Source organism: Bos mutus, chromosome 11, assembly GCF_027580195.1.
Source record: "Bos mutus isolate GX-2022 chromosome 11, NWIPB_WYAK_1.1, whole genome shotgun sequence".
Lineage (NCBI taxonomy): Eukaryota > Metazoa > Chordata > Mammalia > Artiodactyla > Bovidae > Bos > Bos mutus.
The window spans coordinates 104720379-104736270 of record NC_091627.1 but is presented as its reverse complement, the minus strand read 5'-3'; the positions used below and the strand labels follow the sequence as shown (position 1 = coordinate 104736270).

Below are 15892 nucleotides of genomic sequence, written 5' to 3'. Positions count from 1 at the left end.
AAGAATCCACCTGCCAGTGCAGGAGTCACAGGAGACGCAGATTCCATCCTTGGGTCAGGAAGGTCCCCTGGAAGAAGAAATGGCAACCCACTCCGGTGTTTTTGCTGAAAAAATCTCATGGGTCCTGGCAGGCTACAGTCCATGGGGTTGCAAAGAGTTGGGCATAACTGAGCAGCCAAGCGTGTACACACTCCAAGAACATGGATCATCTTCCCATTTCTCTGAATTATCTTTAGTTTCCTTTATCATTGTTTTATAGTTCTCGGCATATGTCTTTCACCTCCTTAGTCATTTATTCCTAAGTATTTTATTTTTTTAATTTTATTGAAGTATAGTTGATTTACACTGTTGTGTTCATTTCTTCTCACAGCAAAGTGACTCAGTGTCACACACACACACACACACACACACTCTTTTTCACATTCTTTTCTGTTACAGTCTGCCACTGGGCATTGACTGCAGCTCTCTCTGCTGTACAGTAGAACCTTATTGTTCATCCATCCTATGTATAATAGTTTGCCAAACCCCCAGTCCTTCCCTCCCCTCATCCCTTGTCAGCCACAAGTCTGTTTTCTATATCTGTGAGTCTGTTTCTGTATCATAGATATGTTGACTTGTATTGTAGATTACACAGAGTATTTTATTTTATTTTTTGATGCAATTTTTAAAGGAATTATTATTTTTACTTTCTGATATTTCATTTTTAGGATAAAGAAATGCAACCAATTTCTGCCTGTGAATCTTGTATCCTGCTACTTTGCTGAATTTATCAGTTATAGTAGTTTTTGTGTGGAGTCTTTAGGGTTTTCTATATATAGTATCATGTAATTTGCATACTCTTCTCTTCCAAGTTGAATACCTTTTATTTCTTTTTATTACCTGATTGCTATGACTAGGACTTCCAGTACTATGTTGGAGTGGTGAGAGTGGGCATCCTTGTCTTGTTCCAGATTTTAGCAGGATGGCTTTCAGCTTTTCAGCGTTGAGTATTATATTGGCTATGGGTTTGTCATAAGTAGCTTTTATTATGTTGAGATGTGTTCCCTCTACACCTGCTTTGGTAAACATTTTTATAATGAATGGATGTTGAATTTTATCAAATGCTTTTTCTGCATTTGTTGAGATGATCACATAGTTTTTGTCTCTTCTTTCTTTGATGAGGCGTATCATATTGTCTTCTGGGCTGAATCGTGGGTTTATGGAATTTTAGAGCTATGGAAGCAGTTAAAAGTCCAGTGCTTTCCTTGTTTTAGAATTAGGAGACTGAAGCCCAGAGTCACTTGTCTTCTGAGTTTTGATTATCTGAGGATCATCCAAGCTAATGAGTGGAAAGACACTTACATATGAGTTTTTAAACATCATTCATACAATAGAAATTTCCTTGCCTGCTTAAAGATTGAACATATGATTTTATAAAATAGCTTTTTTGGTTATGACAATTAAAAAATCAACATTTTTCTTTCTTTTTGAAAATTTAGATGTATCCAGTTAAAACAGGCAATAGATGAAAATAAAAATGCTCTTCAAAAATTAAAAAAAGTAAGTATTATAGTTGATCACATTATTTTTAAAAAATATCTGTTTTTACCTGAATATTTTATTACGTGGGAGTTCCTACCCTAGAGTGGGTAGGTTCCTGGGTTCATATAAGTGTTGAAGTGTGAACCAGGGCCCCAAATACTGATAAAAGTTCAGCTGTGATGAACTCACCCAGCACTGAGGACTCAGAAGAACTTGGAAGAAGCTCTTTTTATTATTGCATTGTGTAAGTTTTATGTTTTACAGTTTAAATTTGTTTTCATTTTAATCACACTGTGGGGAAGTAGATTATCTGGCCCAGAGGGTACGAGGTAGAGAAGCTTCCTGAATCACAGCAGCTGTTCTGAGATCGGTGACTCTGCAGAAATGGGGGGAACTAGAAATTTCTCTTGGCAATTCCATCAGGATCTCCTCTTTTAATATGAGCCTGAACTTGAGCAAAGTGTTCAGGGCCAGAGACTCAGAGAACATGTAGGGTGGGAGGCGTGTAGAGGTGGTCGCCCTGCCAGTGTGTGAGTCTCCTCTACTCAGACAGCACTTAGGGTGGAAGCTGCGCAGGAGTCGTCGCCTTGCCTGTGAGTGAGTCTCCTTTACTGCATTGGAGACAGGTGGTTTCTAAGCATCTCTTCCGAATTTCTCCAGTGATGAAACACTGTAATTCAGGAGACTGACCGACCCTAAATTGGAAAACCTAACTACTGGGGCTTGCAAAGGTGAAGCAGTTTTCCCAGTGTCTCACTGCCAGGAGGCGACTGAGCCTGGACTTGGCACCTGTCCTTTTAACTCCAAAGCCAGTCCTCCGTCTGGAACTGTCCCTTACTGGCTGTAGAGGGTCTGCAATACCTAGCAACAAAACAAAACAAAAATAATTGGAGGCATAACTTTATTATGCCATTTGATTCACGTTCCAGCATAATCTACATTTCTTTTAAACTTCTTTATCTAAGATAGGCATAGTCTCATATTGATATTTGCTTTGTCTTATATCACTTATTTTTTTTTTTTTTCTATTACAATAAATGTAATAAAAACGGATTTTTTTTTTTTTTTAGTGAAGTAGACTTATATTCTCTCATAGGCTGATGAACCTGCACCTGTGGGAAATTATTATCAGAAGAAAGAAGAGGAGCACAATCTTTTGGATAAGCTTACCCACCAACTGCAGGAGCTTGCTGTGTCCATAAGCAGAGAAAATGTCACTGAGTATGAGCCCTTTCTTTCTTTCTTCCTTTCAAATATTATATCACCAACAGTTTAAATGTTTTATTCTATTAATTTGCATATAGATAAAACTGTAACAGTATCATCTGTCAACAGTTACTTATTGTATATAGAAGAAAGTGTGAACTTCCAGGAGACATGTAAAGCAGTAGAAGCCATAATCTCTCAAGTAATTCATAAGCTAGTTGGGGGAGCAAAACAGAGATGTGAAAAGCTCAATCAACAGACGTTAGAAAGTAAGGGTCATGCCTTTAATGTCAGGGTTAATGTGTAGAAACAAAATTATCTGAATTATCTATTTGCTTATTTCCTTCTTTTATAAATATTCTTTTAAAAATGGAAGCAGAAACATGCATTCTTTTCCTGATGGAGTGTATGTTAGTAATAGGCTTTGTAAAGTGGAAAGAAAACTTGACGGTATAAACAAACTCAATTCATAGGGAGATAAAAAGGGAAAAGTCAACTATTTAGACTCTTCAAATGCTGTTCCCATACTTTTACACTGTATTCTGTGGGAAAAAACACTAAAGAATATATTATTAGAAGGTTTCTAGAATTTCCATTGATGTCCAGTGCTGAGAATGACTAAGTGGCTGGCATTGGACTTAACCTTCCTACCAAAAAAACGCTGCGGAATCTGGACAAAATGTACAAAATGGCTGTCTGAACTCACTGAACATCCGCTGAGCAGTGCTGATATCCTTAATACAGAGAGACGCAAGAGGTGACTCCTGTATTCACCCAGACCCTCTCCCTGGCGATAGTTTACGGGCTGTGTGTAATGCAGGAAGGTAGATCCCAGACAGGGAGCAGCAGTCTCTCTGGGTTCCAGAGATCAAATTCTGGAGTTGCTGGGACCTAGTGGTCCAGTGGTTAAGACTTTACCTTCCAGTGCAGGAAGCTGAGATCCCACATGCCTTGGGCCCAAAACATAAAACATAAACAATATTGTAACAGTTTCAATAAAAACTTTAAAAATGATCCCCATAAAAAAGAAAAGGTCTTAAAAGTTCTGGAGTTGCTGAGGCTCCTGGGACATGTAGGGAGAGGGAAAAGACTTGCAGAGAGACAACTCCAGAAATCTGAGGGGACTCCTGGGCTACACAGAGCTTGAATCCAGAAGGCCTGGCAGAAAGCACCTGCTGGGAGACTGAGAGCTTAAAAGATTCTGGAGGTCACAGAATCCTAGAAAAATGTAGGGGTTTATACAACCCAGCTAGAGTAGAGAGACCTTGGTGAGTGTTGCATGCATCTGGCTAGAGAGCACGTAAGACCCATGTGTAGGAGTGAGGAGTACAGAGTACACCCTAATATTCAAAACTGATCATGGAATACAGACAAAACTGAAGGAAATCTTTCCCAACCAAACCTAAAACCAGACCTTAACAGGAAAAAGACAACAGGACAAAATTAACTACTCATTAAAGGATGACAGCATAATCCAGAGTCTCTAATTATGTTGTCCACAATGTGCAGTAATTATTAAAAATAATGACTAGAAATGCAAAAAAAGTAGGGGAAAATAAATAATAGATAATTAAGCAGTGACAGTCAATAAAAACAGACCCAGATCCAAACTAGGTAGTAGAGTAGTCTGACTAGGATTTTTAAACAATATGATTAATATGTTAAAGAAAATAGAAGAAAAGATGGATGAAATGGGGGGAAAAAAGAATATTTTAAGAGAATTCAAGTGTAGAAAATAATCAAATGAACATTCTACAACTGTAAAATATAATACCTGATAGAATAATGGCTGAGAGCTTTCTAAGTCTGATTCAATATATAGCTTCAAAAAGGTAGAAAATGTCTTATAATAAAGAGAAAAAATAATCAGTGGAAACCTAGGTGACCTAGATGTGAAAATTAGCACATCAGAACTATCAAAGAACTATGTTCAGTGTGTTAAGGAATTTGTTGGAGAGATAGGCAGATTGGTTGATGAGAGAGGATCTTAAGGAGAGAAATGAAAACTAATACAGACCAACATGGAAACTCTGAACCTAAAAAACACAGTATATAATTTTTTTTTAACTTGGTGGTTTGACAGATAGCTAGATACAGTAGAGGAAAAGATTAGCAAACCCAAACACTGAGCAATGAAAAACTCTCAAACTCGTGCACAAAAAGGAAAAAAGAATGGGAAGAACGGAACACAGGAATGGTTAAGGACATGGCCAAAAGCTGCAACCCATGTGCAGCTGAAGTTCCAGAAGGCGCGGGGAGAGAGGATGGGGCACAGGAAATCTGTAAATAAAATTTTAGTTGAGAATTTTTTTTAAATTATTGATTCAGTGATCCAAGAACCTCAGACAACCCCAAACAATAAATATATAGAAAGTACACATAGGTGTGTCAGTGAAACTGCTGAAAAGTAAACATAATGGAAAATCATAAAAGCAGCCAGGGGAATAAACATGTACAGGCAAACAATTCAAATTAAAGTTGACATCTTGTGAGGAAAAAATACAGGTCAGAGGATAATGCAGGGATATCATAAAAGAATTGAAAGGAAAAAAAAATCTGTCAACCCAGAATTCTGTGTAGAGCAAAAATATCTTTTAGAAATTAAAGTGGAATGAAGACATTTTCAGACAAACAAAAGCTGAGGAAATCTGTCAGACAAGAACTGAGGAATTTGCTATAGGAAGTCCTTCAGGCTAGAAGGAAATAATCCCATGTGAAAACTTGGATCGGCAAAAAGGAGTGAAAAGCCCTGGTATGTGGGTAAACAGAAAAGACTATTTTTCTTCTCTAAATGTCTTTTTAAAAAACACTTGATTGTGTAAAGCAAAATGTAAATTTGAGAATTGATAATATACAGTCAGTTTTCATTATTTGCAGTAGTTATACCCCACAAAATTGCTGCAGACCCTGAATAGTGAATACTGCCCTGTAGCTTCTAGGAGAAGGTAGGTTCCTATGAAGCAGTGAACAAAATGTTTTTTGTCAACTGAGTAATATACGTCCTTGTTTTTTGTGTATTTTGGTGTAAAGATACCTTATTTAATATGTATTATTGATTCATTAATATTGAACTCAGCGAACAGCCCTGTAATTTATGCCTGAAGAAATCTAATAATAACACACTAATTTTCTCCATTAGGCACATCACAGCTTTCTTCTGCTTGGGACCACTACATAGCATTTCAGCACTGTGTTTGGGGGCCATTTAAGATAGCATAAATGGGTTGCAAGTAAAAGATTGGAAAAAGATATTCCATGCTTACCCTAACCAAAACAAAGGTGATGCAGGTACAGTAATATCAGGTGAAATAGACTTTAAGGTCAAAACTAATTTAATAGATTAAGACATTTTATAGTAATAAAAGGACCGATTCACTAGGAAGAAATTACCCTTAATGTGTAGGTTCCTAATAGCTGCTTTACAACATAGAAAGCAAAAATTGCCAGCACTACAGGGAAGCTGACAATATAATCCACAAACCTTAACCCCCTAATTAAAAATGTATTTGTAGAACACTGTATCCCACTAGGTAATACATGTCTCTTCCAAGTGCATATACAACATTAACCAAAATGAATCATAATGGACCATAAAGCAATTGTCAACAAATGTCAAAGGATTGAAATCATGCAGCAATTTTGGTGACTTGGAATTACATTAAAACTCAATGACAATCCAAAACTAATACAATGGTGAATGTCAATTATATCTCAGTTAAAGAAAAAAAAACTCAAATGACAGAGAAATAAATAAAAATCTCCAAATGTTTGCAAATTAAATCACATACTTCTGGGACTTCCCTGGTAGCTCAGTGGTTAAGAATCTGCCGTGCAACACAGGGGATGTGGGATTAATTCCTGGTCAGGGAACTAAGGTTTCATATGTAACTACTGAGCTCCAGAGCCCATGTGCCTCAACAAAAGGTCCTGTGTAGCATGACAAAGTATTCCATGTGCCTAAACTAAGACCCAGTACAGCCAAATAAATAGATAATTTAAAAAGAATCACATACTTCTATATAACCTAAAGATCAAAGAAAATATTACAGTGGACAGCTAAATATTTTGAATGATAATCAAAATGCAGTTGTGGGCTGCCGCTAGAGCAGCGCTTAGAGGGGAATTCATGGCTCTCAGTGCAACAGTTAGAAAAGAAGAAAAGTTGAAAATCATCTACTAAAGTTTCCAACTGAAGAAGCCAGAAAAAGAACAGCAAATGAAACCCAAGGAAAATAGAAATAAGGAAATACTAAAAATAAGAGAGAAAACTGGATAATAAACTGACATATAGTAGATAAAATCAATAAGTGAAAAGTTAGTTCTTTAGAAAAAGTAATTAAATGAGTAAATTCCTAGCAAGACTGATCAAGAAAAGAGAAAGAGGGAAAACACTAGCAAAAAACAAGGATGAAAACTCACCACTCAGAGCCGACAGAAATTTGAAAGATACTGTGAAGATGCTATGAAAAACTTTATGCCGATAAATTTGAAAATACAGATGAAATAAGTTCCTTGAAAAATAAAATATACTCAAATTGACAGAAGATGAATAGAAAATCTTAATAATCCTACCGAAATGTCTACTAAAGAAGTTGAATGTATAATTAAAACCCTTTCCACAGAATAAATCCTCAGGTTGTTTCACTGACACAAACTTCTGCAATGATTGAGTAAGACGTAGCACAAGTATTATGAAATCTTTCCAGAGACTAGAAAAAGAAACATTTCCAAATCATTTTATGAGCATTATGAAAAGTGAAAGTGTCAGTCGCTCAGTTGTGTCCAACTCTTTGTGACCCCTTGGACAGTAGCCCGTCAGGCTTCTCTGTCCATGGGATTTCCCAGGCAAGAATACTGGAGTGGGGTGCCATTTCCTTCTCCAGGGGATCTTCCCGACCCAGGGATTGAACCCTGGTCTCCCGCATTGCAGGCAGACGCTTTAACCTCTGAGCCACCAGGGAAGCCCACATCACGACTAAGTGGGATTCATTCTAGAATGCAAGGTTAATTCAGTGTTTACTTTTACTCATTTGGCTGTGCCGGGGCTTATTACGGCACTCAGGGAGCTCTGATCTTCCCTGTGGTGTGCTCTTAGTGCAGCATGTGATATCTATTAATAGTTCCCCCAACTGGGATCAAACCTCAGCACCCTGCATTGGGAACATCAGGCAAGTCCCTGCAAGATTAGATTAACATTGAAAAAATCAGTAATTGAAATTTACTGTATTAGCATAATAAAAAAGAGTCATTTGGCTAGTTTTATGGTTAGCACTGTCTATTTGCTTCAAAGTATTGTTAGTCACTCTCCTGTCCATTGTGTCCGTCTTGTCCAGACTCTTTGAGACCCCACGAACTGTATCCCACCAGGCTTCTCTGTCCATGGAATTCTCCAGGCAAGAATACTGGAGTGGTTGCCATGCCCTCCTCCAAGGGATCTTCCTGACCCAGGGATTGAACCCAAGTCTCCTATGTCTCCTGTACTGGCAAGCGGGTGGGTTCTTTACCACTGGTGCCACCTGGGAAACCCTGTCCTTTTCTACTTCGCCCAAAACTCTGTCTCCAGGATTCCGATTTGGCACGGATACACAGAGAAGCTGAGCTTCAGGCTTCCTTAGTTTATACTATTTCATGCCTCACTTTTAATAACCATCTTTGTGTTTAGCCTTTCTTTCAGTCTCCATGGAGCGTGATCATCTTTCTCAGAGCAGGTCAGATCACACCCTTCCCTGCCTTCATTTTTAGGGAGCACCTTCAAGATAAAGCTCACATGGGCTGCATTTTGCTCATCTCTTTTCCACCTCATCTCTTGCTCATTTCTCCCAGACCTCTTCCTACCATTCATGAGCTACCTGAGGTTCCCTCTTTTCCAGCCTTCTTCCTCCACTCTTTTCCCTACCTCTTTACCCACCCCGCCCTTTACCTGATTAATTTCAGCTCATCCATCAAGTCCTAATTCTGAGCCTTTCCTGATCTCCACCCGTGCAGTCTTGGTTGGGTGCCCATCTTGTGTATTTCCTTAGCACGCTGTGTTTACCTCTACTGCAGTATCTGTTGAACTATCTTGTAAGTATCCATCTGCTAGATTGCCTCATTGTTCTCCTGGAGGACAGAGGATTGTCTGATTTACCTTTGTTTCTACTGTGTCTGACATGGAAACTGACAGGTGACGTCATGAGTATCATCACTGCCAACTTTTGTTGAGAACTTGCTGTGGTCAGACACCGTTGTAAACACTTGGCAAGTCTGTAACTCCTCTAGTCTTCATGAGGACCTTATGAAGCAGGTTCTGTTATTATCTCTACTTCACCAATGAGAAATGGAGAATCTAAAAGAAATGTACCTAAGACCAATCAGCGAAGAGGAGACAGAACCAGAACTTCATCTCAGAATCCATGCTCTAACCACTGTGCAATAACGCTCAAGCAGCATTTGCTGAATGGATGAATCCAGGACTTAAATTCAAGTCTCCTGGCCTCAAGACCAGCACTTGCTCCACCATGTCAATACATTCCTCAGATATTTTAACTCCTTCATTACTCTCAGGTCACGTATTCTTCGCTAGATGGTAAAACTGTTAGTTGTACTTGCCCTTTATTTATTTTTTTAATTTGCCTGTTATAGATATGGGCCAGTTCTGCTGTATGTAGAAGTTATACCTGATCTGTTCTTCTGCGTTACTTCTAGTGATCCTCATCAATTATTTTCTGCAGAACTGGGGCACTTGCTGAAAGAGAGGAAGAGGAGGACTCTGCTGAAGAAGATGAGGAAGAAGACGACGACGAAGAAGAAAGTGAAGAAAGTGGGGGTGAGGACGAAGAAACAGAAGAGGAAGAGGAAGAGAAACAGGAAGGTGAATCTCAGCCAGAGGCCACGAGTGGAGAATACATTGCTCTTGGAGATTTTACGGCTCAGCAAGTGGGAGACCTAACATTTAAAGTAAGCAGAAACAAACCGGAAGCAAACCTAAGGATAAATTTGCATACCTAACAGAGCAAGAAGGCTACCTGTACATCTGGATTACAGAGTCCTGATACTCACTTTTTAAAGACTCAGTCTGTTTAAATAAAACCATTATATACCATTTACAAGCAGTAGTCGTAAAATTCTGTTATCAAAGTTACCTGCTAGTAAAATGGTAAGGAGAAAAAAAAGAGTAGATGTTCCTCTGGTTTTGAAAATACAAATAGTTTTAATGTTGATAATTCTGAGCTTAGGGGTAAATTCTAATTAAAACATTTTTACTTTTATTTTGCCTTAAGAAAGGGGAAATTCTCTGTATAATCAAAAAAAACTCTGATGGTTGGTGGATGGCTAAGAACGCCAAAGGAAACGAAGGCCTTATTCCTAAAACCTACTTGGAGGTTAGTCTTTTTTGTTTATTCTTTCCTTTTTCTCCTTTAAGACTTTTTTTTTTTCATTTATAACAAAACACTAAGTTGTATTCTTTGATCAATTGGCTAGTAAATGACTTAAGATATAGAATTTGCTTCAATTTTAGAGGATTAGAGCATGAGAAAAATTTGGGGCTTCCCTGGTGGCTCAGTGGTAAAAGAATCTGCCTGCCAATGCAGAAGACACAGGTTTGATCCTTGGGTTGGGAAGATTCCTTAAAGAAGGAAATGGCAACTCACTCCAGTGTCCTTGCCTGGGAAACCCCATGGACAGAGGAGCCTGGCGGGCTACAGTCCATAGGGTCACCAAGAGTCGGACACGACTTAGTGACTAAACAGTGATTATAGTGTTCTGCTCTCATGCAGGTGAGCTCTAGAATGTCATCGCACGGTGAAGATGCTCTGTGGGTTCGTGTTGATCATAAAAATGAATAGACATTTATTTTTTGTTGTGAAAGAAAACTGCAGTTAACTTTGTCTTACCTTCCACAAATACATGATCCTTTACTAAGACGTGAACATAGTATATAAGCATGTTGATTGCCCAGTTCTTTCATATTTCATAATATGGCATGGTCATTTGCTGTCCAGTATATATAGATCAGTGCTGTTCAGTAGAAGTATAATGCAAACCACAAATGTAATTTAAAATTTTCTAGTAACCACGCTGAGACATCTTGTTTTTCCTCATACCACTTCTGACACTAGCTGTGTGAGGGTTTTTTTTGACACCAAATACATGTTGTTTCTCACACTGTTTCTTTGAAGCCGACCAGGTGTCCAACAGTGCAGTTCAATTCTAGCACTAACTCCTGGACTTAGCATAGACCCCACAAGATAAGGGCGCAGTCCCGCAAGACTGCCCCACTTTGGGGACTTCCCTGGTGGTCCAGCGGTTAAGAGTCAGCCTACCAATGCAGGGGATGCAGGCTCAAGCTAAGCCTCAACTTATATTTCAGTTATATATAACTTATATGTAAAGTATACCACAACTACTTAACCCACACTCATGAACCTGAAAACTGAACTTACTGAGTGCCCGTGCTCTGCAACCAGAGAACCCACCAGTGAGGAGCCCACACACTGCAAGTAGAGATTAACCCCCGCTCACAATGAAGATACAGCACAGCCAAAATTCAGTCAATCAATGAATCAAGCAGTAAATAAAATTTAAAAAGCAATTTTAAAATTGCTTGGACAGAGGAGCCTGGCAGGCTCCTTCATGAGGTCGCAAAGAGTTAGACGCAACTGAGCAAAGCAGCAGCAGCAATCCATACCTAGAAGTGACATTCATGGGAGCTTGGGTTAACTTCCATTACGAGCTAAAGATCTCTGAAATCGTGTCCCAAATAAGGTAGACGCACATTTCTCTTGTGTGTGGAGAAAGTGTGGAGATGGGCAGTCAAGGCATGGCAAGGCCCTACCTCATATTTTACTTGGGGCTTCCCTGGTGGCCTAGTGGTAAAGAATCCCCCTGCCAATGCAGGAGACACAGGTTCGATCCCTGGGTCGGGAAGACTCCCTGGAGAAGGAAATGGCCACTCACTCTGTCCCTGGTATTTTCTTACCTGGAAAATCCCATGGACAGAGGAGCTGGGTGGGCTATAGTCCATAGTGTAGCAAAACACTCTGACATGACAGTGATTAAACAACAGCAAAAGCAACATTTTACTCTGTGGTTAGGTGCCATCAGCTCTCCCTAGGGTTGTCATCTCTAGGTTGGCAGCTATATCTTTTAACAATTCCAAGCAGAGAGAGAAGAAAAGTGAGGAAGAAGTCGAAAGGCAAGAGCTGCAGTCTTGTAAGAAGGTTTCCTGGAAGTTACACAAAAAGCTTCCAATTATATCTCCTGGACCAGCATTCAGTTTCTTGACAACACCTAGCTGTGAGGAGGGCTTGGAAAATGTAGTTTTCTTAGGTTGCGTGCGTGCTCAGTTATGTCCGAATCTTTGCAACTCCATGGACTGTAACTTATCAAGCTCCCCATCTGTGGGCTTTCCCAAGGCAAGGATACTGGAGTGGGTTGCCATTTCCTTCTCCAGGGGATCTTGCCTACCCAGGGATCGAACCCACGTCTCCCCTGCATTGGCAGGAGGATTCTTCACCACTGAGCCACCTGGGAAGCCCCTTTTAGCTTGATTCATTGCTATAATCAGGGACTCTTGGAAAAGAAGAACCTGCGTTGTGATCAGTTTGCACACAACCTTGTCCCATTATTCCCCTTAAATAAATTCCTAGATGCTCATTGCTGCTGAAAGGCATGAGCCTTGGTATTTTGGTCGAGTTTGCCATTTTGCAAATTAGGAGAGTTATTCTTACTTGGACTCCCGTGCCCAGCAGCTGAGAATGTTTGTCTGTCTGCACACTTGCCACTGATGGTTGGCACCAGTCTTTTGCCAAAGTGATGACCAAAAAAAGAGGGGCTCATTGTTGTTTTTTGCTTGCATTTATTGTATTGCTAGTGAGGTTGAGTGTCATTTCATTTGCTTTATTTATTTCTATTTCTATTTATTCTTTGAAAATTGCCTTTTAAATTCATTTTTCAAAGGGGTTTTTGAAAATTGTATTGCTATGGAAGAGTTTTTGTATTATCTTAATAATAAGGATATTAAGCCTTGGAAACTTGAGGCAGATATTGTCTTTGTTGACTTTCAACCAGATTTACTTTTAGGTAGTTAAATCTGTCAGTGTTCCATTTATGAGTTTTGGTTTTGCTATCATGAGTGGAAAGGATTCCCCCATCTCAAGATTATTTTCTTCTAACACTTCTGTAGTTCTTTTATTTATATCTTTTCTTCTTTTTTTACATTTGAGTCAGTTCCATCTGGCACTTATGTTGATTAAACTTGTTCTCTACCTTTATCCTTGTACTTTTTTTGAATAATGACATCGTTATTTGAGCTTTTATCCACTGATTTTTGATATGTCTGTCATATACTAAACCCCTACCTACACTCACATCTTTCTGAAAGTACATTTATTGGTTGATTTTTCCATTAGGTAAAAGGCACTTCATATTATTTTTCAGCCCTATAATAAAGAAGGAGGTCAAGAATCCAGTGAAGGAGGCAGTGAAGAAGATACAGAGGTAGGGGATGGAACAGTGGACGGAGCCGAAGTCAAGCAAAGGTAAGTTGGTGCGAGGGGACCTAAAAGTAGGTTCAGGAAATGTTGTATTTGTTCATCTTTACTGTTATAAATACTGGAAGAATTTCTTGAAATGGAGACAACTTATGGTCTGGGGGCTTTTCTCATCACCATCTGCTTAAAGGTCATCACAGCTTTACCTTTGTGGTTGCTTTTAGCAGGTGACATTATTCTTAGTTTCATGTAGGCAGTGTTAGATTGTCAGAAGGTACAATGATGTACCCTGTTCTTTGATTAATGAAGTTCTCTGATTGAGTGAACACGCATAAACTTTCCGAGCACTCACCTAGCTACCCTGTCTCCCTAGAACCGATTCTCACTGGAGTGCTGTCCGGAAGGCCATCTCAGAGGTTGGTATCTCCTGTCTTATTAATAATGGGGCTTCCCTGTGGCTCAGTGGTAATCTGCCTGCAATGTAGGAGACATGTGTTCTATCCCTGGGTTGGGATGATCCTCTGGAGAAGGGCATGGCAACCCACTCCAGTATTCTTGCCTGGAGAATCCCGTGGATGGAGGAGCCTGGTGGGCTACAGTCCATAGGGTGATAAAGAGTCGGACACAACCGAGCGACTAACACTTGCCCTTTTCACTTCATCTTATTAATAATGTCTCATTTTGTTACCTAATAGTTCTGATTAGAGTTCAGATTCAAAACAACTTTAAATGAAAGCATTGGGTCTTAAGCGGGTACAGGGCCTGGAATGCACAGGACATTAAAACGTACCTCTGGTTTAGTAAGTCTGTACTCCGAGTCACATTTCCCATTAGGTCTTTTCTGTTCAGAAGAGTAGATTTGAGGGCTTGGAAATGTCTCACTTTGAGTCTGCTTGAATTTTCTGTCATTTGGGTAAAGACAATTGTTAAATTTTAGTTTTGTAACATGTAAAAATTCCAAAAAGCTCAAAAAAGTAAGAAACTACCCATAATCCTATCATTTAAAAAGTTACATAATGAAATGAAACTCCACTCCTTCCGTAAGTAATCACCACTAACCGTTTAGTAAATGCATCCTTTGTGGGATTTTTACCTCATTTATTGTTTATGGACATGGGTGCACGTGCACGTCTGTGTATGTTACACACACACACGCAAAGCCATTCAGTCTTCAGTGCACGTCAGTTCATGGTGTCAGCTCATCTGTGACATGGCACACTCCCTGGTGGGGCAGGACAGGCCGTTTTGACAGGGACCACGCAGAAGCAGCCGGTCTAAAGTGCAGAGCTCGGTGCCTGGAGAGCTGCATGGGGCTTGGGAAAGGCCATCCTTGGGAAAGGCCAGGTATCAGCGATAGCATCTTCTCATAATTGGGGGCTAAACTGCTGTATTCTTCCATTAAAGTCTGGACATTTGTATTTTTGTTTGGGGAGTTGTAGCTGCTATAGTGATAAAGAGAGTATTCTAGAGGTGAGAAAACCTGAACAAAAGCAAGCAAGTTAATTTTGTTTTACTCTCTTCAGCAGATAAACACCGTCGACGTGCTGACCGCGATGGGAGCGATTCCTGCCGGGTTCAGGCCTTCCACGCTCTTCCAGCTCCTGGAGGAAGGTACCAGGTGCCCATCAGCCAGCACAGACTTTCAGTGAAGCTGTCATGGTTTACATCTAACTTTGCTGGCACAGCCAGAGAAGGTTGTTGATAAAGATGTTGGATCTCACGTCTCTTGGACGCTCATCTTCCCCCTCGTCTTGCCTGTGACAGGAGGAGGGAGCCCTGATCCTGTCAGACGCCAAGCCCACTTTCATTTATTTCGGGAGCAGGGCTCTCGGCGACCACCCCTTTCCTGTGCTGCTGTCCCCTGCCCCGCCGGCTGGTTGCCTCATAGTAGTCCTAGCACCAGCCCCGCTCAGCCCTGTCACACGCCAGCTGAGGCCTCCCTTTCTCTGCTTTTCTTCACATCAAGACTTTTCCCAAGAGTTCTCTCTCCTCACTGTTTCTGTTTTCTTATTCGTTCTTGGATTGCCCTGTACTTGGCACCATTTGTTCATAAGCTCATTTTATTTTATTTTTAATATTTATTCATTTATTTGGCTGTACCATGTCTTAGTTGCAGCATACAGGATCTTTGATCTTCATTACAACATGCAAGATCTTTTTCGTTTCGACACGTGAGACGTTCAAGTAGCAGCATGCAGGGTCTAGTTCCCTGACCAGGGATTGAATGCAGACTCCCCACATCGGGAGTTTGGAGTCTTAGCTCATTTTAAAGAGCAGCGATTTTGGGAGAGGCTCACCTGGATTCTCTGAGTTGTTATCTATGTAGGGACTGCTTTGAGGCTCCTCTGTTGGGAGGCTCTTCTCAGCAACCCCTAAACACCCACCTCCTTCTCATGCTTCTGTCTCAGGATAAAACGCCACCTTCCCAGAGACACCTTCCTTGTAGGTTCTGCTCTCGTCCATGTCAGCACCCTTTATAGGTCTAAGTCAGCTTATAATTATTTTATTTAGTCTTTTGTCTCCTTATTTTTCTTAATTATTTTCGCCCACTGGGCTGTAAGCTCATGGGGGCAGGGGATGTATTTCTCTGATTCTTGTTTGTGTTTCCAGTTCCTAGCAGATTTGTTGTTGTTGTTTGGCTACTAAGTCATGTCTGACTCTTTGCAACCCCCTGGACTACAGCATGCCAAGGC

At 40.1% G+C, this 15892-nt stretch overlaps 1 protein-coding gene across 4 annotated transcripts in view; it reads left to right on the top strand.

Moving 5' to 3' along the window:
- The window catches only part of NPHP1 (nephrocystin 1), a 66980-nt gene that overhangs the window by 8551 nt on the left and 42537 nt on the right, over nucleotides 1-15892 (top strand). For 3 of the 4 annotated variants that reach the window (XM_070380052.1, XM_070380051.1, XM_070380053.1), the window contains exons 3-9: nucleotides 1479-1539; nucleotides 2618-2742; nucleotides 9438-9663; nucleotides 9987-10088; nucleotides 13147-13247; nucleotides 13573-13615; nucleotides 14723-14810. In XM_070380052.1, coding sequence (XP_070236153.1) covers nucleotides 1479-1539; nucleotides 2618-2742; nucleotides 9438-9663; nucleotides 9987-10088; nucleotides 13147-13247; nucleotides 13573-13615; nucleotides 14723-14810 — 746 coding nt within the window. The remainder of the gene's footprint in view (nucleotides 1-1478; nucleotides 1540-2617; nucleotides 2743-9437; nucleotides 9664-9986; nucleotides 10089-13146; nucleotides 13248-13572; nucleotides 13616-14722; nucleotides 14811-15892) is intronic. The other variant, XM_014476957.2, reaches the window with a different exon arrangement.